Consider the following 25,229-nt stretch of genomic DNA (forward strand, 5'->3'; position numbering starts at 1 on the left):
AATGCGGCGCTAACAGGCCACGTGGGGGAGGACCTGCGTGAAGCTGCCCACCAGTTATGATTACATTGCCGAAAATCCATCATATGAGTACCCAGTCTCAACACACATGACAAAACGCCGCCACAACGGGCTCAAAGAAAAAAAGCCGTCTAAAACAACACAAGCTCAAGCTTTCTGTTCTCTGTTCGGAGCTCCAACACGCGACTCCCTTTCATCGACGTCGAGTATACATACCCCCGACCCACGTCCAGAAGATCACACTAACCAGAGCCCTCCTCATCCAGCCTCATCGGAAGAAATAGAGATGGCCTCACAGGACCTGACCACCATACTCTCCAAACTTAAAGAGATTCCTACTCGGCAAGAGATACAGGAAGATCTTCTTTCCTCTGAAAAGAGGATCCAGGAATCAATGCAGACTCAAATCGCCTCTATTAAATCAGATTTCAAGCACCTTGCAAACCGAGTAGTACTGCTGGAGGAACAAGCAGAGGAGGTGGACACTCGGATGTCAGATATACATGACCTAGTGTCCCGGCAGTCTAGGGCCTTGACAGAATTGGGCCGCAGGCTTGATGATATGGACAATCGTGGGAGGAGAAATAATCTACGGATTAGAGGTATACCGGAAGACATTCAACCCCAAAATGTAGAGGGCGCTCTGTCCAAAATTTTCAAAAGCCTCATTGAGGCAGATGCAGAGCACCGAATAGTCTTCGATAGGGCACACAGAGCCCTTAAGCCCAAAGGAGCTCCCTCGGAGAAACCCAGAGACATAATTTGTAGGCTCCACTATTTCCAAGAAAAGGAAGAAATTCTGAGGGCAGCACGTCTTTCGCCCGGTCTCACTTTCAATGGACACGACATCCAGATATACCAAGACCTGTCATGGACAACTTTACAGCAAAGACGCCTACTACGCCCCATCACAGATGAACTAAAGAAGAGAAATATTAAGTTCAGATGGGGATTCCCAATAAGCATCCAGGTTGTTCATAAGGGTAAAACATGCATCCTTCAAGACCCCGAAGGTGTGATCTCTTTTTGCAATGCTCTGGACCTGCCACCTCCAGTTTTGTCCAACTGGTTGGATCCAATGGAACTGTCGGTTAGATCGAGACCGCGCAGGGAGCACTGGCAAGAGATCCATCACAGTATGAAAAAGAAGCCCGGAAACCCACCACCAACGACGCCGAGTGGCGGATCAAGAGATCAGCTATCAGGCCAGCAGAGATCCCCGGGGTCTCTCACACCAGACACGTAAATATCTGCTGAAACTGGCAAAGACTGTCTAGTTTGTTTTACGGCTAAAAATCCTTTTCTAGTTTGGTGAGAATAAGACCGTTCGATTTAAAAATGTATGGTATATGATTGCTCGCTTATAGTTTATATATTGCATCGAATAAGTTGGATGGCACTCTGGGCTGGCCATGCAGCGCATGATCAGATGTTTTATCTGGTCTTACAGGAACATGACCAAAGTGCATGACCGAAGTAATCTTTCTTGATAATGCATCGTATAGGGTCATGAGGATTCCAGGAAGCACTCTTAATAAGTATAGATGTGGTCGTTTTTTTTTTTTTTTTGGTAGAGTGTGCGGCTCGGCTAGTCCAGAGGAAACGCCTAGTTTGGGCCCTGTTGTAGGCCACTGTTACATAAAGCTAATATTAATAATAATCTGATTCTTGAATAGACTACTCAGTAGGAGACTGGTTATTTTATTTTATTGTTTGATATTTTATTGTTCCATTCATGCTTTATATTAAGGGCGGCCCGCCCTGTTCTCCCCCATACCCCTCAAGCTCTGCTGTAGACACGTAGACCATGGGACGAATTGAGCTTCCCTTGGCTAAAAATGCAGAGTTTCCCATACTTATTGTATGGGCCTATTGCTTAGGCAATAACAGTTTTTCCCCTATAGTTATAGTACGTCCTCGTATGTTCACCCTCCCCACTCCTAACCCTTCACCTAAACCTTGGAAAGGGGGCCCTAATCTATTGATTTGTCTTAGGATCAGAGATGGTGGTTAATCTAAAGATAGTGTCCTTGAATGCAAGAGGTCTCAATGTCCCTGAAAAAAGATCTAAATTATTGCACTTAATGCACACTGAGAAAGCAGACGTTATATTTTTTTAGGAAACACATTTTAAAGGAGACGCGGCTCCTAGGCTGTCATCCCGACATTACCCGACAGGTTATTTTAATAACTTTTCCGATTCCAAATCTAAAGGTGTTGCCATATTGTTTTCTAAAACCATTCCCCTTTCAGACGTTGTAGTGCAGCCTATAGGGAATGGTAGAGGACTTTTAGTTAAGACTACTATATCTAACCAGACTTTCTCATTCATAAATTTGTACTTACCAAATAAGGGACAGCTGCGCTTCTTCAAAGAGGCTATGGAATTAGTAGAAGGCAAGCTGGAGGGTGTCGTGGTGACTGGGGGCGATTTCAATTGGGCTATAGACCCCGAATTGGACACAACTACATCCACTACCAATACCCCTCAAAAAGATATAAGACGTTTCAAAGCCATACTACATGACTTCCAAATGATTGACACGTGGAGGCTATTACATCCCAAGGACAAGGATTTTACTTTTTATTCCCACCCACACAAGTCATACACTAGAATAGACTATTTGTGTCTGGGACAAAGCTCATTGGAACTGATTAAAGATGCGACAATAGGGCAGATGGTAGTATCTGATCACGCACCCATATCCCTTACCCTGTCCCTGCAGAATCCCACTTCCCGACAATGGAACTGGAAATTTAATGAACAGTTCCTTAGGGAAGACGACTGTAGGACACAGATTGGAGTAGCTATAAGTGACTACATCGAAACCAATGAGACTGAAGGGGTGTCACCAGTCACTATCTGGGAGGCACACAAATGTGTAATACGGGGTAAATGTATTCAACTAGGCTCATGGTTGAAAAAAAAGAGGGCAGAATGTAGGGAGGCCTTGGTAGGAAAGATAAAGTCCCTGGAATTGGCACATAAGTCTTCCCTGACATCTGACACCTTCTTGGAATTACAAGAAGCTCGTACGGCACTGAATAGCCTACTCAATGACAGCACGCGCAGAGCGTTTAGAAGGTGCAGACACAAATTCCACAGATGGGGCAATAAACCTGGCAAACAATTGGCGAGGGCATTGAGGGCGCAAAGGTCCATGACCTATATAAAGGAAATGAAAGACTCTGAAGGCCGAACACACTCAAGTAACTCACAAATAGCACAGATATTTCACAAATATTACACTGCACTATATAATCTAACCGGGGAAGGCCAGGTGGGAGGGAGGTCGACCATAGAAAGGGACATTCAGGAATACCTATCAGAAATACAATATCCCGTCCTTCCCCAAGATTTAACATCCTCTCTTAATGAACCGTTTACGGAAGAAGAACTCAAACTAGCATTAAAAAGTACTCCGTCGGGCAAAAGCCCAGGGCCAGACGGCTTCCCAGTGACTTATTATAAAACTTTCCAGGAGAGGCTCCTCCCCCTCTTGTTGCGGGCATGCAACGCGATATCCACAAAGCAACCTTTGTCGCATCAGTCACTTGCTGCACATATTACAATACTACCAAAAGAGGGGAAGGACCCTTCACTCCCTGCAAGCTACCGCCCCATTTCCCTTCTTAATATAGACACCAAGTTATTTGCGAAATTATTGGCAAACCGCCTGGCGACTTTAGTCCCTATGGTAGTACACGAAGATCAGGTGGGCTTTGTGAGGGGCAGAGAAGCGAGGGAAAACACTATCAGGGTATTCGACATAGTTGCACATGCCCAGACAACACATACCCCAATCATGTTCCTATCCACCGACGCTGAAAAAGCGTTCGATAGGGTGGACTGGAAGTTTATGGAAATGACTTTGAGACACATAGGTTTAAATGGTCAATTTTTACAAAAGATTATGGCACTATATAATGCACCTACTGCACAGATAAGGGTTAATGGCACACTATCCCCTCCGGTCGCTATCGCAAATGGGACAAGACAGGGTTGTCCCTTATCACCTTTAATTTATGTACTCTGTATGGAAGCCCTGGCTAGGGCAATTAGGAATAACTCCAGTATTAGAGGTCTAAGGGTAGGGAAGACCGACCACAGATTGGCACTATTTGCCGATGACCTCTTGGCGATAATCTCGAATCCAGTGGTATCGTTACCGAATCTCATGGGGGAATTCTCAAGATATGGGAAATTATCTAACTTTAAAATAAATTACTCAAAATCTGTAGCACTGAACATATCACTTCCTACCCACACAGTTGAATCTCTCAAGCCCAGATTCCCCTTCCAGTGGGCTACCTCCCATATTAAATATCTGGGTATACAAATCCCTAGCTCCTTGTCCTCTGCGGTCTCTCTCAACTATACTCCCTTACTCCGGGTTGTTCGCCGGGAATTATCACAATGGGCAACACAGAGATTTTCTTGGCTGGGGAGGATGAACATTATCAAAATGAATATTCTCCCAAGATTCTTATACCTCTTCCAAGCAATCCCTTTAAGGATCCCGGCGCAATACCTCGGAGAGGCACAGAGAGTTATCAGTCAATTTGTCTGGGGGGGCAAAAAGCCCAGATTTAAACATGCCTATCTATATTATAGCAGAGATAGAGGGGGACAACGATTGCCTATGTTACTAGCCTACTACCAGGCAGCAGTTTTACACAGGGTGCTGAACTGGGCTAGAGCAGATGTTAACCCCAAGCAATGGGTTGAATTGGAGATACAATCTTCCTCCCTAAATTTGCAGCACATCCCCTGGCTGGCTAAAATACCCTCGACTAAGCTCCCCACAATTGAGGCCACTTTATCAATGTGGAAAAATCTTAGACACAAGCTTGGTCTCTCAACTCCCAACACCCTTCTACTACCTTTTGTGGACAATCCAGAATTCCCCCCTGGAACTTCTGGGGCGCAAGCAACTAGGTGGAAACAGCAGGGCCTTACTAAAATTATCCACTTAGTGTCGGGTGGGAAAATTGTTGCTTTTACGGATTTGAGAGTTGGAAAGGAACTGGCCCAATCAGATGCTTGGTTTTATTTTCAAATCAGACACTTTATCCATTCGAAAAGACCAGATGATACCCTTAAAAAAGAACCAACACATTTTGAAATGCTATGCTATCGAGCCTCTGAGCCCACACATGCATTATCAACAATATATCAATTATTGCTAGGGGGTCATTTTCCTGATAATCCCTCTTTCTGTGAGAAATGGGATAGGGACCTACTACAATGGGGCATAACGATAGAATGGGAAAAACAATTCGAGGTCATGGCAAGATGCTCAACAAGCCTAGAGGTGATAGACACTCAATATAAATTACTAACCCGTTGGTACAGGTGCCCAGATTTCCTTCATAAAATATTTCCCGCGGTATCTCATCTGTGCTGGAGGTGCGGGTCCTCAAGTGGTACTCTGATTCATATTTGGTGGGAGTGTGCCAGGATCAGACCCTTCTGGGACAAAGTAATACAATTATCCTCAAAGATGTTAGGTTCCCAAGTACCGGAGGGTCCTGATTTCTGGCTTCTCTCCCATTCCAAAATCCCGTTATATAAATACAAAAAGTCCTTATTAAAACACTTGAACAATGCCGCCAGGGCAGTAATACCGACACACTGGAGAGATACAGAGTCCCCAACAATATGGGAATGGTTTTGTAGAGTCGACTTTTATTGCACTATGGAAGATATCTATTATGATGCATTAGATAAGCAGGCAGACTATATGGCGACATGGGCATCATGGATAGACTTTAAATCATCGGCAATATATAAAGAACAGGTTCCATAAATTAAGACGCCTTGAGGCTCTCTCAGCAATGAGTCCACATAGACTTGAGTCCCACTTGACCTGATACACCTTTTGGTCTCAATAGATATGAGGTATATAAAGGCCCCCAGACCCCCCCTTTTTTATCCCTCTTCATCCCCCCCCCCTAAGTTCAATCTCCCCGGTTCCTTTGGTACCCACCGTACCACCCTGAGATGTTACGGTGCTCCCTTTTCCCTAGGCATATGCGCTATGACACTTATTCTTAATATTACTCGTGACGGAGAACCCCGTCACAGAGGCCCTAATCTCTTTTCTTGAAAAGGTACTCTACTTTTCCACAGACGTAGGCCAGATTTTTCTGTGTAGAAATGCTCAATTGTAACTGGCTTGGGTCTAGGAATGCTTCATTAGATGCTGACCATGTATGTTCTTCGGAATAGTGTACCTGTTTATTCTCCTGTAAGAATGTATTAACTGTATGCCTGTATCTATGTTTTTATCTGAAAATTAAATAAAGTATACATAAAAAAAAAAAAAAAAAATAATGTGATTAAGTTTGCACACTATTTTCACATTATTTTATTATCACCTGAATGTATTAAAAGTCTTTTGCAGCAGTTAGTTTTTATTGTATTTAATAAAAAATGCTCCAAAAAAAAAACAAAAAAAAAAAACAACATTTTAGATTACCATAGACAGGTTCCAGAAATTTGGCTCGATCATTGATTTTCTCAAATCAAATTGAAACCTTTCTCAGAATATTACAGTGTATTTTTGGATTCTCTCTCCGAGTTTTTCTGCCTCAGGCAACGATTCAGGTTCTTCAATCCAGAATAAAGACTATATTAAAGTTGACTCGTATCTCAGTCCTCAGGGCTATGCAGTTACTGGGAGAATGGTTGTGGTCGTGTTGGAAAAATTGCGTCGATCGCATCGCATGCGATGCGACCGACCCGATTTTTTTATTGAATCAAATGTGAATAGGGTCCCTGGGACCTGATTTTACATTGGATTCAATGTAAAATATTACCTACACCCACAATTTAACTGCGTAAACCCCACCCCACGATTGACGTGAACCCGAAGCATGGCGAGCGCAGCGAGCCCGCGGGGGGCGGCGGTGCGCGTCCTCCGACCTTTTCATTCCCCTACTATCCACGTCGGCGTGGAGTTGAGAATATATAGTGTAGCGAGCCTCCGAGCCCGAAGCGTGGCGAGCCCCATGAGGGGACGCGTATAACTTCACAGGTATACACGTCCCCTCGCGGGGCTCGCTGCGCTCGCCGCGCTTCGTGCTCGGTGGCTCGCTGCGCTCGCCACACTATATATTCTCTACTCCACGCCGACGTGGATAGTAGGGGAATGAAAAGGTCGAAGGACGCGCACCGCCGCCCCTTGTGGGCTCGCTGCGCTCGCCACGCTTCGGGTTCACGTCAATTGTGGGGTGACGACGGGGCCATATATAATGTGAAATGGGTCATATTGGCCCATTTCACATTTTTTACTATGTGAGATGGACTTAATCAAGTCCATCTCATCTTGTGCCATTATAATGGCACAAGATGAGATGGAGTCTTGTGGCCTTAACCTTAATGTAGACCTTAACTTTAATGTACACGATGGATGCGATTGTGGCCGTGCTAGGAAACAAGTACCGTTGCTTCTTTCAAAGCCGTCCCTTTTGACCGATTTCATGCCCATCCACTACATAATCAGTCACTTCATTTATGGGTAAAGTTAGACCCTTGATTTAAGAATATGTTTTCATTATGAAAAAAAGAACCAATAAATTTGGGTGCTACACTTTTAAAATATAGATCTTGTTCTTAACCCCCTTTTTTTTTTCTGACAGCAGCTTTTAATTGTTGTACTAGTGAATGCACAAAAGATAATACTGCAATACAATAGACCATGAATAAATACACTGTCCTTCTTAATTAGTATATCGGCATGGAAGAATTATCGCAAAAAGGAGATAGTTAAATATCAAATTTAATATAAACAATTTATACATTCAAAATGACAGGTCATACAACAATTAATTCACATAATAAATAAATATATAAAAGTACATAGTATAATAATGTACCCTAACTGTGGTATGGTGGATAATAAAATCAATAAAGTTGACCTCGAAAATGCAGGTTATTTTGGCTGGAATAGTGCCTCTGTGACATAGTTCAATTAGATAATTGGAATGAATATCAAGGTATAATCCTTTTATCTGAAAAGAAGTTCAACTTACTGTCCGGTCTTTGCACAGACCTTCTTTCTCCCACACAATGCTGATATTGACCCACTAAACAGAGGATTTTCCAAGTGAAGCAGCCTGATCTCTCCAATGTAGCACTGGCTACTTGTAATCCAGTGCAAGCCGCATTGGGTGCCCGGGCTTTGATTTTGAGATCACTGGCTTTGTCCCAGTGTGTGCAGTGAGCTGCTGTGTGCAATAAGTGCTGGTATTATTGGGCAATACTTAGTGCAGCAGGTGTTCAGGATCTCTTTCTGTAGCGCATTTCCATAGATAGTATCATGCGATTAGCTCGGCAGACAAATCAGTCACTTCTATGGTGGTTGCAAGATGTAAATCTGAACAGAGGTTGTCCGTTTTGAATTGGATCATTGCCACCACAGATGCCAGCCTAACAGGTTGGGGGTGAGTGGTCTTGTAAATGCATCTACAGGGTTTTTGGTCCATCCAAGAAGCTTCTCTTTCCATGAATATACTGAAATTAAAGAATTTGGTTTACATTGGTTCAGGTTCAATCCATTTTAAAGAATCTACCAATCTGAATTCATTTAGACAATGCCCTGGCAATTGCATATATAAACAAGCAAAGCTGGCGAGCAATGAGGAAGGGTTCACTCAGCCTTCATTGGGCAGAAAATTGTGTTCAGGAATTTCAGCAGTCTACATTTAATCGATCAACAGGGAGGTGGACTTCTTTAATTGCCACAGAGAGCATCCTGGAGAAGTTTGTGTAAATTGTGTCCAGATGGGTGTCTGCAGACATAGATGTAATGGCTTCCTATCTTAACAGGGAACTTCCATGGTAAGGATCTCTGTTCCAGGCACATTGGGTATTCCAGTTGGGGTACATTTTCCATATTTGGTAATGTTACCAAGGATACTTGAACAGATTTGATTAAGGGTATGGCCAATCATTCTGTTGGCTCCAGACTGAATGCTGCCATTGCTATGCAATCCTTCGAAACATGTTTACAGATGCTCCGTATCATCTGTCTCTGTGTCCAGATCTGCTGTTTCAGGGTCCTTGTCTCCACCCTGATTGGCTTTAAGAGCCAAGGGTTTTTCCCCTACTGCCACTTCACAAATTTATTATTGGATGTGGAAGATATATATTTCTTGGTATGAAAAACACAATTTGAAACCTGAATGTCCCATTTTATCTTTTCTCCAGGATAGTTTCGTTAAATAGCTCAGATGAACTTCCCTTACGGGACAGATTTTAGCCCTGTCTATAGTTTTTAAAAGGATATTGGCCACCATTTCTGAAGTGCAAACCTTCTTGCAGGGTTTTATTTACATACAGCATCCTTCTGTCCCACCAGTTCCTCCCTTGAGTTTAGTTTAGTTTTGGTGGCACTCCAAAAGGCTCTCTTTGTCTGTGGAATTGCAATCCCTTTGAGCCATTAGAGTCTGTGGAATTGCGATACCTCACTTTAATTAAAAGTTTGAGTTAGTGATTCTTTTTTTGTAAATTTCTGTAATGTTATACAATAAATCTTCCTTTCTCCCTAAAGTGTTGGATGTGGTATGTGCATTAGGCATTCAGAGCCTACTGCATCTTTCAGACGTATGGAATCTTTGTTGATCCAGATTGATGCACAAAAGAAAGGTCCATCACTAGGGCCCTTATTCTGATCGGTGCGGCCGGATCCGAATATGCGGGCAGGACCGTGCGTGCGAAACCCCGCCTTCCGTACGGATCGCCAACTCCGTCCGTACGCGGTAAGAAGCTGGCCGAACGGACCGCACGTGTATTTTTCATGGAATACGCCTCCTCCATCTCAGGGAACCTCCCCCATCATTCGATGGTCGCAGACCATCGAATGCAGGACCGAGTGCTCCACCAGCTCCCGCAACCTCAGACCACACAGACATTTTTCCGTGCAAAAGCAGGGATCTGGGCGGTCAGCTGACATCCGGCGATGTCATATGTCCGCCCCCTACACGTGTGTCACGGCCGCATTACCATGCGTACGCCCAGCGTTTGCATGGGAACGCCCATGAAACGCGGGGCGTATGCATATGGTAATAAGCCTAAATAGCCTTTCACGCCCCTCTCCACCCCCTGTTCGGAGTGTTCACATTTCATGCGGGATTTGGCCATACGCCTTGCTCGCACACGCGCAGAGACGCCTCTGCACATGCGCAGACACAAAACATCGGCGGGCCAAACGCACGCGGATATTACCGCACCAACCAGAATAAGGGCCTAGATGAGTATTTGACACCATTTGACAGGCATATTTGACTTCAAATGTGACTGTGCCGGCTTCAGTTCAGGCCCACTCGACTAAAGCAGTTCAGATATTCTTGGGCTGTGCAGCTTAGTGGTTTGGATCAGCACAGTCTCCTGGTGCATCCTATTTGCATTGCAGTGATGCATTTACAGAAAAAAGGTGCCTGAATAACAGGATCTACTGTACCAAGAGGGTCTGTTTGGCGCAAATGCAGCAATGATGTATGAGGATGCATCTCTATTTATATTATGTGATGCATGTAAATTAGCGTCTCCATCAGTAACAATTGTGGCAGAGACTCAGGTGCCAGTCTGAGCAGTTAAAAGGTGTCTCGGATCCTTGGAAAAGCCATAGTTTCAGGCTTACAACCTGGGAGAATTTACTAAGATTTTACTTCCATTTCACATGGTATGTTGCTATGGGCAGCCAATCAGAAACTATTATCTTCTAGAACAGGCATGTCCAAACTGTGGCCCTCCAGCTGTTGTGAAACTACAAGTCCCATCATGCCTTGCCACAGTTTTGCTATCAAGGAATGCTAAAGCTATGGCAAGGCATGCTGGGATGTGTAGTTTCACAACAGCTGGAGGGCCATAGTTTGGACATGCCTGTTCTAGAAGGTGGTAAATAAGTAGTAGTTTCTGAATAGCTTCCCGTAGCAACATCTAATGTGAAAAAGAACTCCCATCTTAGTACATTTTCCGGTACTTATGTAATATCTGGACTTTTCTTATGAGACCGCGTCCCCTCGCGGGGCTCGCTGCGCTCGCCACACTATATAAAATCAACTCCATGCGTAGTTGGATAGTAGGGGTATGAAAAAATGAGGTGCATTTAACATGGGAGCCCAGATAATACAGAAGTAACCATTTTCCCTATAGAAACCCAGGATGCAATTTATAAATAGATTAGTCTTTGCATGATCATTTAAAAACAAGGGGTACTGTACATTTGATTTCCCATTATGTAGAAGCAATAGGATTTTCATATTAAGTACTGGCACAATGTCTATGAAGTTTCAAGAGTGTGATTTATTCTGTATGTTAATTTTTTTCAAAAAGAAAAAAGTTACAATGAATATAGTGATTTATAAAACAAAACTCTGAATCTAGTGACAAGTATTGTTGACGCCAGGGTTTATTTTCTTTTACCCTTATATTTTTGTATTTCTATTGTGTTCTTGGTACTGCTAGATTCTATAAAATTGTTATGTACTCATTAACTAAGATTTGTATTAAATAAATGAAAGTCTTATTCTTTTTTTTTTTTTTTTTTCTAAGTGCAGTACTCACCAGTTTAAAATGTGTCTGAAAGTACTGTGTGTTTGTGGATGGATTTAACAATTACAGACTAATTCCCATCACCTTTTGTTCCAGGCTTATGGCATGTCTGCCCTGCCTTTGAACTTGATTAAAGGTACGAGAAACGCACATTATGAGCGTTTGGAAAACATTGAAGATATTGAAGAGTTGGAGCAGCAAGTGGCAAGATTGAAATCAAAGGCAAGTTTCATATGTGTTCTTTTTCTTAATAAATAACTATCTTGTTTTCCATTTCAGGTCATGTGTACAGTACCAATCATCTAAAATTAACTGTTAAGGTGGCCATACATCAGAAAGACTGGTCTTACAATCATGATTGTGTCCAATTTCCGTTCAACTCCCTGGCAGTCCTTGGTGGTTTTTGGACACACAATGTACTCACAATCTGTCATACAATCCATCTGCTGCATGATTGCATGATTGAAGCTCTTATAGAAGAGTTTTCCCATTTTTTTTAAATTGGAAATCAATTACATGGCAAATCATTAAAATCAATATGTGCAATTGATTGCAATTTTTAAAAAAGGTACTTGTTTCCTAACACGGCCACAATCGCGTCCATCGGGGGTAATTTTTAGGGGCCTGCGACACGACCGACGCGATGCCCCCGATTTTTCCATTGAAATGCATTGAAAACAGTGAAAATCGGGTCGGTCGCGTCGTGTGCGGCTAAATGGTCCACACGCGATGGCCGCGATTTCCCCATAGGGAACAATGTTAAATGGGTAACTTTACCCGCGATGACCCATAGGAAACAATGTTAAATGGGTCAATTTACCCAAATCATCATAGGGAAGAATGGTAAATGGGCCAGAAACCCCAAAAAACCCCCCTGACCAGTGAAATGTCCCCCCAAAAGTAGTTTACGCCACCCCGCGATCAACGTGAACCCGAAGCGTGGCGAGCGCAGCGGTACGCGTCCTCCGACCTTTTCATACCCCCACTATCCACGTCGGCGTGGAGTTGAGAATAGAATAGTGTGGCGAGCGCAGCGAGCCACCGAGCCCAAAGCGTGGCGAGCGCAGCGGATAGATTCACAGGTAAACGCGTCCCTTCCTGGCCTTCACAGGTGTCCGCGTCGCCATGGACACCTGGGAAGCCCGCGAGGGGACGCGTATAACTGTGAAGGTATCCGCGTCCCCTCGCGGGGCTCGGTGGCTCGCTGCGCCCGCCCCTCGCGGGCTCGCTGCGCTCGCCACGCTTCGGGTTCACGTTGATCGCGGGGTGGCGTATAGTACTTTTGGGGGGACATTTTAATGTTCAGGGGTGTTTTTGGGACATTTACCATTGTTCCCTATGATAATTTGGGTAAATTGATCCATTTCACATTGTTTCCTATGGGAAATCGTGGTCATCGTGGGTAAATTGAGGCATTTAACATTGTTCTCTATGGGGAAATCGCGGGCATCGCGTCTGGCCCATCGCACCCGATTTTTTAGTGCATGCGATGCCCGCGATGGCCCCGATTTTACCCCCGATGACAGCGATCATGATCGTTGTGGCCGTGCTAGGAAACAAGTACCTTAAAAAAAATGATAAAACTTTTGCACAGATTGATTTTATTGATTTTTGACATGTAATTTATTGCCATTGGCATTCCCATAGGAAACAATGTTAAATGGGTCAATTTACCCAAATCATCATAGGGAAGAATGGTAAATGGGCCAGAAACCCCAAAAAAACCCCCTGACCAGTGAAATGTCCCCCCAAAAGTAGTTTACGCCACCCCGCGATCAACGTGAACCCGAAGCGTGGCGAGCGCAGCGGTACGCGTCCTCCGACCTTTTCATACCCCCACTATCCACGTCGGCGTGGAGTTGAGAATAGAATAGTGTGGCGAGCGCAGCGAGCCACCGAGCCCGAAGCGTGGCGAGCGCAGCGGATAGATTCACAGGTAAACGCGTCCCTTCGTGGCCTTCACAGGTGTCCGCGTCGCCATGGACACCTGGGAAGCCCGCGAGGGGACGCGTATAACTGTGAAGGTATCCGCGTCCCCTCGCGGGGCTCGGTGGCTCGCTGCGCCCGCCACACTATTCTATTCTCAACTCCATGCCGACGTGGATAGTGGGGGTATGAAAAGGTCGGAAGACGCGTACCACCGCCCCTCGCGGGCTCGCTGCGCTCGCCACGCTTCGGGTTCACGTTGATCGCGGGGTGGCGTATACTACTTTTGGGGGGACATTTTAATGTTCAGGGGTGTTTTTGGGACATTTACCATTGTTCCCTATGATAATTTGGGTAAATTGATCCATTTCACATTGTTTCCTATGGGAAATCGTGGTCATCGCGGGTAAATTGAGGCATTTAACATTGTTCTCTATGGGGAAATCGCGGGCATCGCGTCTGGCCCATCGCACCCGATTTTTTTAGTGCATGCGATGCCCGCGATGGCCCCGATTTTACCCCCGATGACAGCGATCATGATCGTTGTGGCCGTGCTAGGAAACAAGTACCTTAAAAAAAATGATAAAACTTTTGCACAGATTGATTTTATTGATTTTTGACATGTAATTTATTGCCATTTTAAAAAAAATGGAAAAACTCTTACAAAATTTCTCATTTTCTGATTCTCACACCCTATTACATTTGGCCCTGTTGTGTATCTGTAGATATCTATATCTATCGATAGATAGCTATATAGATCTAGATTTAGATAGATAAAATAGATATATAGAAAAATATTTCTGTTATGACGCTTCAGTCCCCAAGTCCATATTTTAGTACAGCTAAAATGTAATGTCAGTGCTTTGCCACGTTGTCTCAAATACACTTCCCAGATGACCGACGGCAGCTATTGTTCTCCAGAAAATCTATTCTGTAGTCTTTGATGGGTATATCTAAAATGGTGAGAAACCACTCTAGTGTTTTAACTTCATATTCAGTCAGGGAAGATACCGTATTTATCGGCGTATAACACGCACAGGCGTATAACACGCACCTTCATTTTAAAAGGGAAATCTCAGGAAAAAGTAAAATTTTCACCTGTCCGAGGCCGCAGGCTGTGTGCCACTCATTGGGCTCCTCCGGGATAGTCCTCACCTCAGCTAACTACCATGTTGGTGTAACTCCGGCTAAATGTCCCGCAGCATCACAGGGAAGCTGCCCGTCCCACCGGAGGGGTCTGCAGCCCGAACAGCGGCTCATAGGCTCCGCCACACGCAGGGGCCGCACACCGAAACTTTCCAGCTCAGCAAAACAAGGCTCCTTCCCGTCTCTTGCTGCCGGCACTCCGCTGCTGCTGCTGCTGCTGGGGCGCTCCGTGCCAGCACCTCTCCGGGACTCATCCTGCACACGGCGCAGGCGCACGGAACTCACGTCACTAGCCCTTGAGAGAAACGCGAGATTTGGCTGGCGCATGCGCCGTTCGCTCATAGGAAGTGGCAACGCTCCCGGTGCGATAGGTTATGCTACGCATGCGCCGACCGGTGGGACGGACGTACTAGAGCAGCCTTTACATACTGGTCCTGTTCCCACTGAAGCTCTATGGGCGAAGTCTGGTGTGGTGCTGGAGCGGGTGCATGCGGGGGGACAGGCGGCTATATCGACGTATAACACGCACATATCGGCGTATAACACGCACCCATCTTTTCCCCCTATTTTCAGGGGGAAAAAAGTGCGTGTTATACGCCGATAAATACGGTAAGTAATATGTGTACCGCAATTTAGATGTTCATATGCCTTTAGTAGGGTCTTTATAACACTGTAGTACCCTGTACCCTACTAGATTACAAGCTCCTCCGAGCACGGCCCTCTTCCCTCCTGTTGTCAAAGCCCACTTTTCTCTTCACATTTCACTCACAGCTCTCCTATACTCAACCACTCAGTAACCATCTTCGTCTGCATACCCATCTCCATCATTGGCCTCAAGCCTCTCGTTGTATGTTGATTGAGTCCTCACTATTTATATTTAAGCTGTAATGTGTATTGAACTGTGGCACTCTTTATTTGTACTCTACTTTTGTTATTTATTCAATGTTATGCCAAGCTTTGTCTCCCTGTATTGTTCCTTTGTAAGGCGCTGGGAAACACTTGTGGCACCTTTATAAATAAAATAATAATAATAATGGTTCATACGTGTCCTCCCAAAAAGTAGGGTCTGGTCCAGTTTCGTCACCTCAGGTCACCCACAGACATGTATATGGTTTGTGGGTATATAAGAGATAAAACACATAGGGCAGTATTCACTGAAAAAAAATTGCTGTGTTTTATGGCGAATTTGTACTTTTTTCGCGTTGGACGGAGAATTTTGGTCTCAGAAAGTGAATAACCCTATTTAATGTGATATTTTCGCTGTCTTTCTAAGTTGATTTTCGCCGTGTCTCTCCATGTAGCAATTCTCCATCTTTTCATGGAGAAGTGGAATGTGAACTTTTAAAATTAATTTTTTTTTTTTTTTTTTGGTGTCAAAAAATCAGGAATTTTATTCTGTGAAGGGGCATGCTATTTTTATTCATGTGCTTATAGCATATGAATATATATTTAATTTAATATTTTTTTTTTTTTTTTTACACATAACAGCCAGCAGAGAGCCGCTTATTAGATATTCATATATTCACTGCACCCGATCATTACATATGCACGATCGGGAGCAGTGAATATACCCGGTCCCCTGCTGGCTCTGGGGGGGCAGCTTGTGCTGCCTGGGTCCCGGGGAGCCCTCCTCCCCTCCACATACGTTCTGGGGCAGGCAGGGAGACTTCAATCTCCCTGCCTGCCACCGTCCCACGGCTCCCTGCCTGGCTCCGCTGCAGGGGCGAAGATTCGCCGCGAGGGGCAACGAGCCCCTGCGACGATGAATACTGGGAGAGCGAGTGGCAGCCAGCCCTCCGGAACACAGCGAGTGTGCAGCGAATCCTAAACCGGATTTGCTGCACACCGCAATTTTTTTACATTGAATACTGCTCATAGAGTTTCCTGGAATTACCAGCACTTTTACTCCAATGTTGTTGCTGCTGCATGTAAGCAATCTTTTTATTCTATTTATTTATGTGTAGTATTTATGTTACGTAAACTCCTTATTTATTTTTATTATTATATCCACATGCCATATAAACCAGACCATACATTTTTTCTTTTTTACTTAGTTCCTATGACATCCGTGATCCCTGTTTTCCTCCCTCCAGTCTCTGGTCACTTATTTTTTTTCTTGCCCCTCCTGATCTTTTGGGGTGTATTCTTATTTTGTCTCATTTCTCTTGGGGTAACCCCTATAAAATCTTGTGGTGTTCTGCCGATGGAGGACTTATTATATGACGACTCACTCCCTGAGGAGTCCATATCAGATGTGGTATCCCTGAAAATTATCAATTTAACTGGCCATGACCTCACTCCTTTCCAACACAAAGTCCTCAGTAAAGGACTCTCATTCAGCCTCTCTCAATCTTTCAAACAGTTTGACTGTGAACAAGATATTAATCTCTTTCGGAGGAAATTTATATTAATGAAATGTTTCTCTAAAAAGGATCTTGACAAAACTACGGAGATTACAACAGAACCCATTTATACAATACCTAATCAGCATGCTATCACATCATTTTTCTCCAGAGATGACCTGAAGGCAATCTTTATATTGGAGGAACACTCTGACAAGGGAATTTCTGGGCCCAGTAATATAGAAAACTCACAAGAGATCCAACAAAGGGGGATAACCCTAAAGAAAAAAAAATCCCTGTTTTACCCAGACTTCATTCTTTCCCATAGATCAAAATATATCTGGACCTGGTGAGTAATGATATTACTAAATATATTAGAAAGACACAAGCATTTCCAATTTCCCAACAAAAATCTCACTAGAAAAAAAAACAGGCATTAGATGAAATAAAAAAATTAGATAATATGGTCACTAAACCCTCGGAGGGGGGCAACGTAGTACTCTGGTCCAGAGAGAAATATGTCCAGGAACTTGAATGACCGCTCTTGCTATAACAAACTTACCTTTAATCCCTTGGATAATTATCTTGAATTGTACAATAACATCCTGAGGGACAGAAGAACCTTGGGTACCAACATTGTACCTTTTGCCCAAGGTACATAAGGATGAGAGAAACAAAAGAAAATGCCAGCAAGTTTGTGGACCATTTTTTAAGGGATACATCCTCACACTTCCGTCCTATGTCCGTGACACGATGAATGTCTTAAACAAGATTCAGGATGGCATTTTGAATGACAAATGTTGGCTTATCACATGTGATGTGGAATGTTTGTATACCAGCATAATCCACGAGCATGATATTAAAGCCACTCAATACTTTCTTAGTAGGGAGCAGGACGATCCTCTGAACAACTTCATTTTAAAACTCTTGCATTCTATTTTGGCAAAAAACTTCTTTGTTTGCAATGACAGGTTCTACCTCCAGGTACAGGGAACTGCGATGGGGAGCATTTGTGGCCCCACGTATGAAACCTATACTTGGGGTGGTGGGAATGCGAGATGGTGTTCTGTGAGAGCAATGAGGTATATAAAGAAACACATTTTGATGTGGCTCAGGTATATTGTTAACCTGTTCATCCTATGGGAAGGAGATAAAGACCCCTTTATCCATTTTATCAATACTCTGAATGTAAACCATCTGAATCCTAAATTAACATTTGACATAAGCCAAGCTATGGACACATTCTTGGATCTCAAACAAACAATTAAGAAAGACTGACATATTTCCACTGATTCAGTATGTTCCGGAAGAAAACTGCTACCAATGCCATCCTACACCATGAAAGCTCCCACTTTCCACCTGTCCTGAAGGGACTACTGAAGGGGGGATTCATCAGTAATAAAAGGAACTGCTCCAAAGAAGAGACATATAAAGTAAGAGAAAAGATGGGAACCACCACAATTAATAAAAAAGGCTCTAACAAACGCGTTAACTGCAAATCATGCTCGACCATGAACTACCACTTCCTTTCATGACAAATTTGACAAGATGTGGGAGATTAGAGATGATTTCTCATGCAATACACCAGGAGTAGTGTATAATCTCAAATGCCCATGCGACCTAACATATAGGCAAGACAAGAGACCTGTAAAATGGAGGATACTGGAACATATATCCACAGTATAAGGAATGCCTATAAACACAATCAAAACGTGAAACCCTTGACACCTATAGCTAAACATTTTTTTTAAATACCATCAAGGCAATCACAGAGGCCTACAAGCCTTCCTAATGGATACCATGGTCCCAAAGGGCCTCAATGAAGATAATAGCTTTGCAGCATTTCTCTAATTGGATATGCACAATATTCAAAATATGAATATAACAAATCAGTCATTCCTATGTACAGGAATTAAGAAGTATCCTCTGATGGGCACCTCCAGATGACATAAAATATTTCCCGCCCTTTTCTTTTGAGAATTTAGGAAGTAGATGAGCGCTTAGCAGAATGTCTCCAATTAAACATGCATATTACTCTAAACTAGAATGCAGCCTTTCAGTCATCTATATGTCTATAGGTCAATAATCATCATTATTGTTGATGGACACCCCCAAATATTACACACATCCCCCCCCTCCCTTCTTTCCCCCTTTTGTTTTCACTAATCTATGAGGCTCATATATTTGCCCTTAGTGAGCTCTACATGAATTATACAGCATCAACAACACTAGTACATCTTTAAATGTTCTCAGATAGCAACACCTAACAATTAACTGACTCACGTTTGATCTTACTTGTATCCCTTTACGTTTGTTTGCTTTAGTTTCTTTTACACACACCTCACTTGTAATGGAACATACTGTATAATTCATATAATTTTTCTCACTTATTCATCTACATAAATTTTATTTCACTCATAATATAATTGTCCATTTGCACAGGATTCCTACACTATTTTTATTATCAAATCACTGGTTTTTATTCCACACCTATACACTAGAGGGTATATTCAAAACAAATATAACAAAATGTAATTATGAAGTTATTATTTTTTTGCACATGATCATAGTTTGATGCTAATTTGATGCACTTGCTGATTGCATTGTTTAATTATTTACTTATATGAATATCTGTACATAAGTATGCCTAGTATTAATCAGTTGTATAAGAAGACAGGCTATGCAGCCCTAGTATGGATTATAAGAATAATTATATTTTTCTGAAAGTGCTAATATATGGACCCTATCTATGTGTACTAATTGACAACAATTACAATTATTCTAACAATACCTTATAAGCTAAACAAAGGATGTTTATCCTAATAGCACAGGGGTGGCCAGACTTTTGTCACGGGGATCTACTTTTTTTGTACACTTACTTAACGATGATCTACCCGCATATCCCCATGTGCAAAATATTCCCTTCCCAGTACAATGAGCCCCTTACACATTTTGCCACACAGAATGGGCCAAAATTCATATCCGGTCACAGGGTATGAGCCAAATTATTATTATTTTTTTTAAATTTTACAAAGACTACAGTTTTGCTACTTTAGCCCCTGTTTTGCATCCTACTTAGCTTTAGCGTCTGAATTTAGCGTGTACATGGGGGACACAGCGGTGTGCCGGGGTGTGTAGTTTAGAAGCCCCGGCACGTCAGCGTTGTGCCTGTGGTGTCTCCACTTGTCCCCGTTGTCAGCGGTGCCCAGGCGCTGCCTGTTTCACTGTGGAACTACAAGTACCACAGTGACCTGTCAGCGCCTGGGCAGCACACTGCTGCTTCTGCTGCCCGGCCGCTACGCTGTTAACGTAGCAGTCAATACGTAGCTTACAGCTAGAGCGGCACGAGCACAGTCAGACAGAGCTAGAGCGGCACGCGCAGCCTCTGGCAAGCTGCCAAGTTACTGAGACAGAGTGTGTGCGCGGTGGCGCCGTAAAAATACACAAGTACCAAATTTTATTTTGCAAGTGAGACCGAATCAGGCCCAAAGTCCGTAGCATGCTAAACGGGGACTATTTGAGATTAGATATTTTAGTGGAAACTTATGTGCCCTAATGATCATGCAATGTTTATAGTATACTTTTTATGTAAGTTTTTATATTCACATAAATTGCCCAAAAATGTGATCTCTTGACTTTGAATGAATCGTTTATAAAATTAGCATGAATATTAAAAAATATAAACCAGTCTATAATGAGTACATCAGTTCTAAACAGAGCTTCTTACTAATATCTGTCTTTAAAGGACCAGCAAATCCCAAAGCACAAAATCCTTAATATTATACCATTGCCATTTCTGAAGTCTCACAATAGACTTTATTCTAAGAATAAATGCTTATTTTGTTGTAGCAATATGCCGAAGGGCTGACTAAACGATATTCCCAGATAGGCAAGGGGTTTAACCTGCAGCTAACTGAACATGCTGCCCATTTCAGTTGGCTGCGGGATCCCAGCACAATAATAAAGTGCATTTTAACCTGCAGGGCTACCAATATATATGATCACTTTGCACATCTGGTGGTTAGTGAGCATAAACCCAGGGTTTATGGTGCAGACAAAATGCTCCTAATTGACTATCTCCAGCAGTGGTGTAACTAGAAATTTTGCTCCTCCTCAGCCAAGAAAAGTTCCTGGCGCACACACAACTATGGTGTGCCCATTTCAAAAAAGGGTGTGACCTCACTGCAAGGCCTGCTCATTGGACAATATGCCCCACACTGTAATGTCTATTACACATTATACCACACACTGTTAAAATGGATCCTCAATGCACACGTTTTAAAAAGCATTAAGTACCCATTTTATATGCTCCTGATACTCGGGCCCCTCCGACCTGCGGAGATCAAGTACAACTGTCACTTTTTTTTTTTTTTTTCAATTTTTAAATGATTTTCAAATGATCAAGGCCCTTTTCCCTTTGTCTTTTCTACTCAATTATGCTAACTGCTCACTGTCATTATGTATCTATATATACTTACTGTACAAGTCTGTACATATATATATATATATATATATATATATATATATATATATATATATATATATATATATATATATATATATATATTTTGTTATCAATTTCTTGTACTGTGCTATGGAACCCTGGTGGCAACTTTCAGTAATATGTGTGTGTATACTGTATATATGTGTGTATATATATATATATATATATATATATATATATATATATATATATATTTTTTTTTTATTATTTTTTTTTTTTATTATTATTTTTTTTTTTTTTTTTCTCCACTAAGGTCTGCTCTACCCCTCCAGTTACTTTCACTTTTACATGACCAGACAGACCCTAGCCAGAGAGGAAGGATAAGTATAGCTGTAGTAAGAGTGGGTGGGACAGAGTGGGGGGCAGAATGTGACTGGGGTTGGAGCAGGACAAAGCAGAAAACTTAGAGGGGTAGGCCAGTACAGAGCAGGGAGTAAGACATGGCAGATCATAAAACTTAAAAGATTTTATATTCAGCAAGTGTAACAATAAATCTATTAATCAGTTAAACTATAAACCAGGTCAGTCATAGTCTCATAACATTTAAGCACCAGGAGCAAAAGTGTAAACGGACTGTTCACCATGGGTTAAAGGTAGCCCAGCTGTTGTATTTGGAGGGAGAGATGATGAGAGGCAGCGGGATGATTCTGAGGTGAGTGTCACAGTGGGCAATGAGGCTGGAGAAACATAAAGGGAGTGAGGCAGGAGAGATGGGGTGAGGGGGTTAAGAGTGATCAAACTGTAGACCCCCTGTCGCTGGGCCTGCCAGTCAGTGAGTGGACAATGTGCAATTTCACACTGCAAGCACTGTTAAACACCCCAGCACACGCCCAACATTGTAAAACTACCCCCTCTCCCCTCCCCCCTCTCAGTTTTAACTGCCACTACCAGTACCTGCGGAGCTGCATCATCTTGAGGTGTTCTGATGGCAGCTCCGTCCCGGAGTACCCCAAGCCTGGTTACTGGGAGGGGAGGGGAGCGGAACTGGGAGCTCCGGCCATGTGGTGTTGAATCGCAAGCCGATCAGAGCTTGCAGTCCGGCAGCCAATTGGGAGCCCCCACTGGCTGATGAACTTTAAATTCCAATTAGCTTACAAACAGCACTGCATTGAAAATACCGAGGGCCAGGGACATACACAGTGCAGGGGGGCAAGGTCAGGGCTCAGGGAGAGGGACCCAAGCTGAGCAGGTGTCAGTCAGTGTGTTAGAGACTCTACAGTCAGCAGCCAATCCCCGATGTTCAGGGACGCCACTCGCCTAGCTTCTCCTCGCTCTGTGTCGATCCCTGACAATAGCTCCCGCAGACCCCAGGAACCCAAATTTACTAAGCGCCTCCAAACCACCGCGAGGTCTGCAGAGCTATTGTTATGCCACTGTGCTCCAGACGTAAAACCCAGAGCGATTTCCTATGTGACAGACCCGTCACCTATACCCATAGTATATACCTGTATTACGCCTATACCCATAGTACATAAGATAAATAATGTAACACACTGCTCATAACGGTATGTAACTTTTAATAAAAGGAAATTAATACAATTCAATGTGAATAACAGCAGGAAAATAGTTGTGTTAAGGAAGAAAAATAGTTTAATATAATAAAGTATTTGGTGAAGTGCTGAGAGATGCGTATATATTATCATTCTGCTACCTTTTCTATTTTACATTGGTGGTTATAAAATCCCATAGTACAGTATATGGAAGCATTTTCATTTGCTACTATAGACTAATGAAAAACATGTATCCAAATTTTGGTCGTATGAACGTATGTGGAGGAATTTTAAACACTTGGGCTTACTGGTTTGTTTGCAATTGAATAATAATAATAATAATAATAATTATTATTATTATTATTATTAGTAGTAGTAGTATTTTATTATTAATAATAATTAATTAATTTATCATTGTTATTCCAAGTGCAAGGATGGCAGACCATTATCAAGCAAGGACAGACAAAGCCTTTATAAACTTGAGGAAAAGCTGAAGACACTGCAAAGGAGAGAGAGACATCTTGAATATCGAGAAAAGAGTTGCTGGACAAAATGTTGTGGCATCATGCGTCCATTTAAGGTACAGTATAGTTTTATCACATTTCATGATACATTAGCTGAATGAACATAAACACTATTTATACAAAGGACTCTCCTCTGAGTGTCTCCTTAGATATGCAATTTGTTGAAGTTGTGATTGGTTGATCAAAGTCCACTCTGATCACAGAAGGGAAAAATATATCTGAATGTCTGACCATTCTCTGATTTAAATCTTTCAACTAGTCAGTGCCTTGAGACGACTGTCAAAAGAGATTCCTGAGATTGTATGTATGTACATGTACTGTGCTGAGGAAAGATGATGTAAAATGAAGAAAAAATCTTGAGAATAAGAGACTATAAAGAGAGATGCATTTTAAAAATGTGTGTGTTTGGTAGTAATGTTATGTTTTTTTTTTTGTTTTTTTTTGGGGGGGGATGGGTTTGTTATCTAGGAGTTTGCCTGGTGTCTTGTTGATGCCACTTGTTTCTGTTCATTTTACACAAAATACCACTGCAACAGGAAAGTATCCTTCGGTTTGCGAGTAAAGAGGAACTACTTGTAATTAGTGGAAAATAGGGCTATCCTCCATTGCTTGGCACCTTCTTCGAGAAGACGTTCACCTCGCCCCAAGTATCATAAGAAAGTCTCAAAATATGTTGTGAATAAAATGCCCAAAGGTAGCACAATGCAGTTTTTTACCCCCCATTTAGTATGACTCAATTGAAATGTAACTCTATGGTCAGGTCAAGTTCATGAGGAATGAAAGGAAGTGAAATGAAAACTAATTTAGAAAAAGGGGATCCCTGCAGGAGAAGTAGAGTGTCAAATTGTTCTTAATCAGTAATTCTTGTTCTTTATATTACTCCATTGCAGCTATATTATGGGTATAACCATTCCTTCAGGAAATAGACTGTGAGATAACCATACCTTCCACTTCCTCAATAATACTTTAGACTTCCTTGTCTACAAGTACTGTATCTCTTTTGAATTGGCTAAGCTATATTTCTGATAGTAAACACAAAATTGTGGGAGTAAGCTCTCAATGGCCAGGTCTCCAAGTTGAATAGCCTCTGGCATATTAGGACAATGATGGAAAGAGAAGTAAGCCATCCAGATCCATAACTTCAGGATAAGGGCTTGGTTTGTAGAGCTTTGGCACATGGTGCGGCTGTGCAAGGCACCCACCTATGGCCCCCCATGTATCTAACACCACCACCCTACCCCTCCCAGAAGGTAGCTGAAAGGGCAGCAGGTTGTCACATGGGGGCCACTAGCTGTGTAGGTTGCATCTATGGACATGTGCTGGGATCTTCCCTTGGATTGCCTTCGCTCCGGCAGGTTATCAAAACAAATGGTGTTCATTCCAAGTGATAACACAGGTATATGCTAACCCGATCATGCAGTTCCTGACTCTATCCCATGCAAAAGCTGTTCCATAAACAAATCCGTTTATTTAAAGCATTAAACGTGTATTTGCCATTGTGTTATCAATGTTTTACAAGAAACTAAAAGGGGTATGCAGTCCCTGTGTCGACAATGTCTAGGTCGACCACTAATAGTGACTAGGACTACACCTGGAAATGGTAAACACGCCATAGGTCGGTATTAACAGAAGGTTGACACAAGCTTAGGTTCGACATGGCCGACACTCAAAAGGTTGACCCAAGTTTTTCACTTGGGTGTCAACAAACTTCATATTTTA

At 42.7% G+C, this 25,229-nt stretch overlaps 1 protein-coding gene across 1 annotated transcript in view; it reads left to right on the top strand.

Moving 5' to 3' along the window:
* The window catches only part of LMBRD1 (LMBR1 domain containing 1), a 198,538-nt gene that overhangs the window by 91,837 nt on the left and 81,472 nt on the right, over nt 1-25,229 (top strand). Inside the window, exons 8-9 of the mRNA XM_083177262.1 lie at nt 11,675-11,800; nt 23,414-23,566. Of these exons, the coding sequence (XP_083033388.1) occupies nt 11,675-11,800; nt 23,414-23,566 (279 nt within the window). The remainder of the gene's footprint in view (nt 1-11,674; nt 11,801-23,413; nt 23,567-25,229) is intronic.

Source organism: Crinia signifera, chromosome 3, assembly GCF_055691185.1.
Source record: "Crinia signifera chromosome 3, ASM5569118v1, whole genome shotgun sequence".
NCBI lineage: Eukaryota > Metazoa > Chordata > Amphibia > Anura > Myobatrachidae > Crinia > Crinia signifera.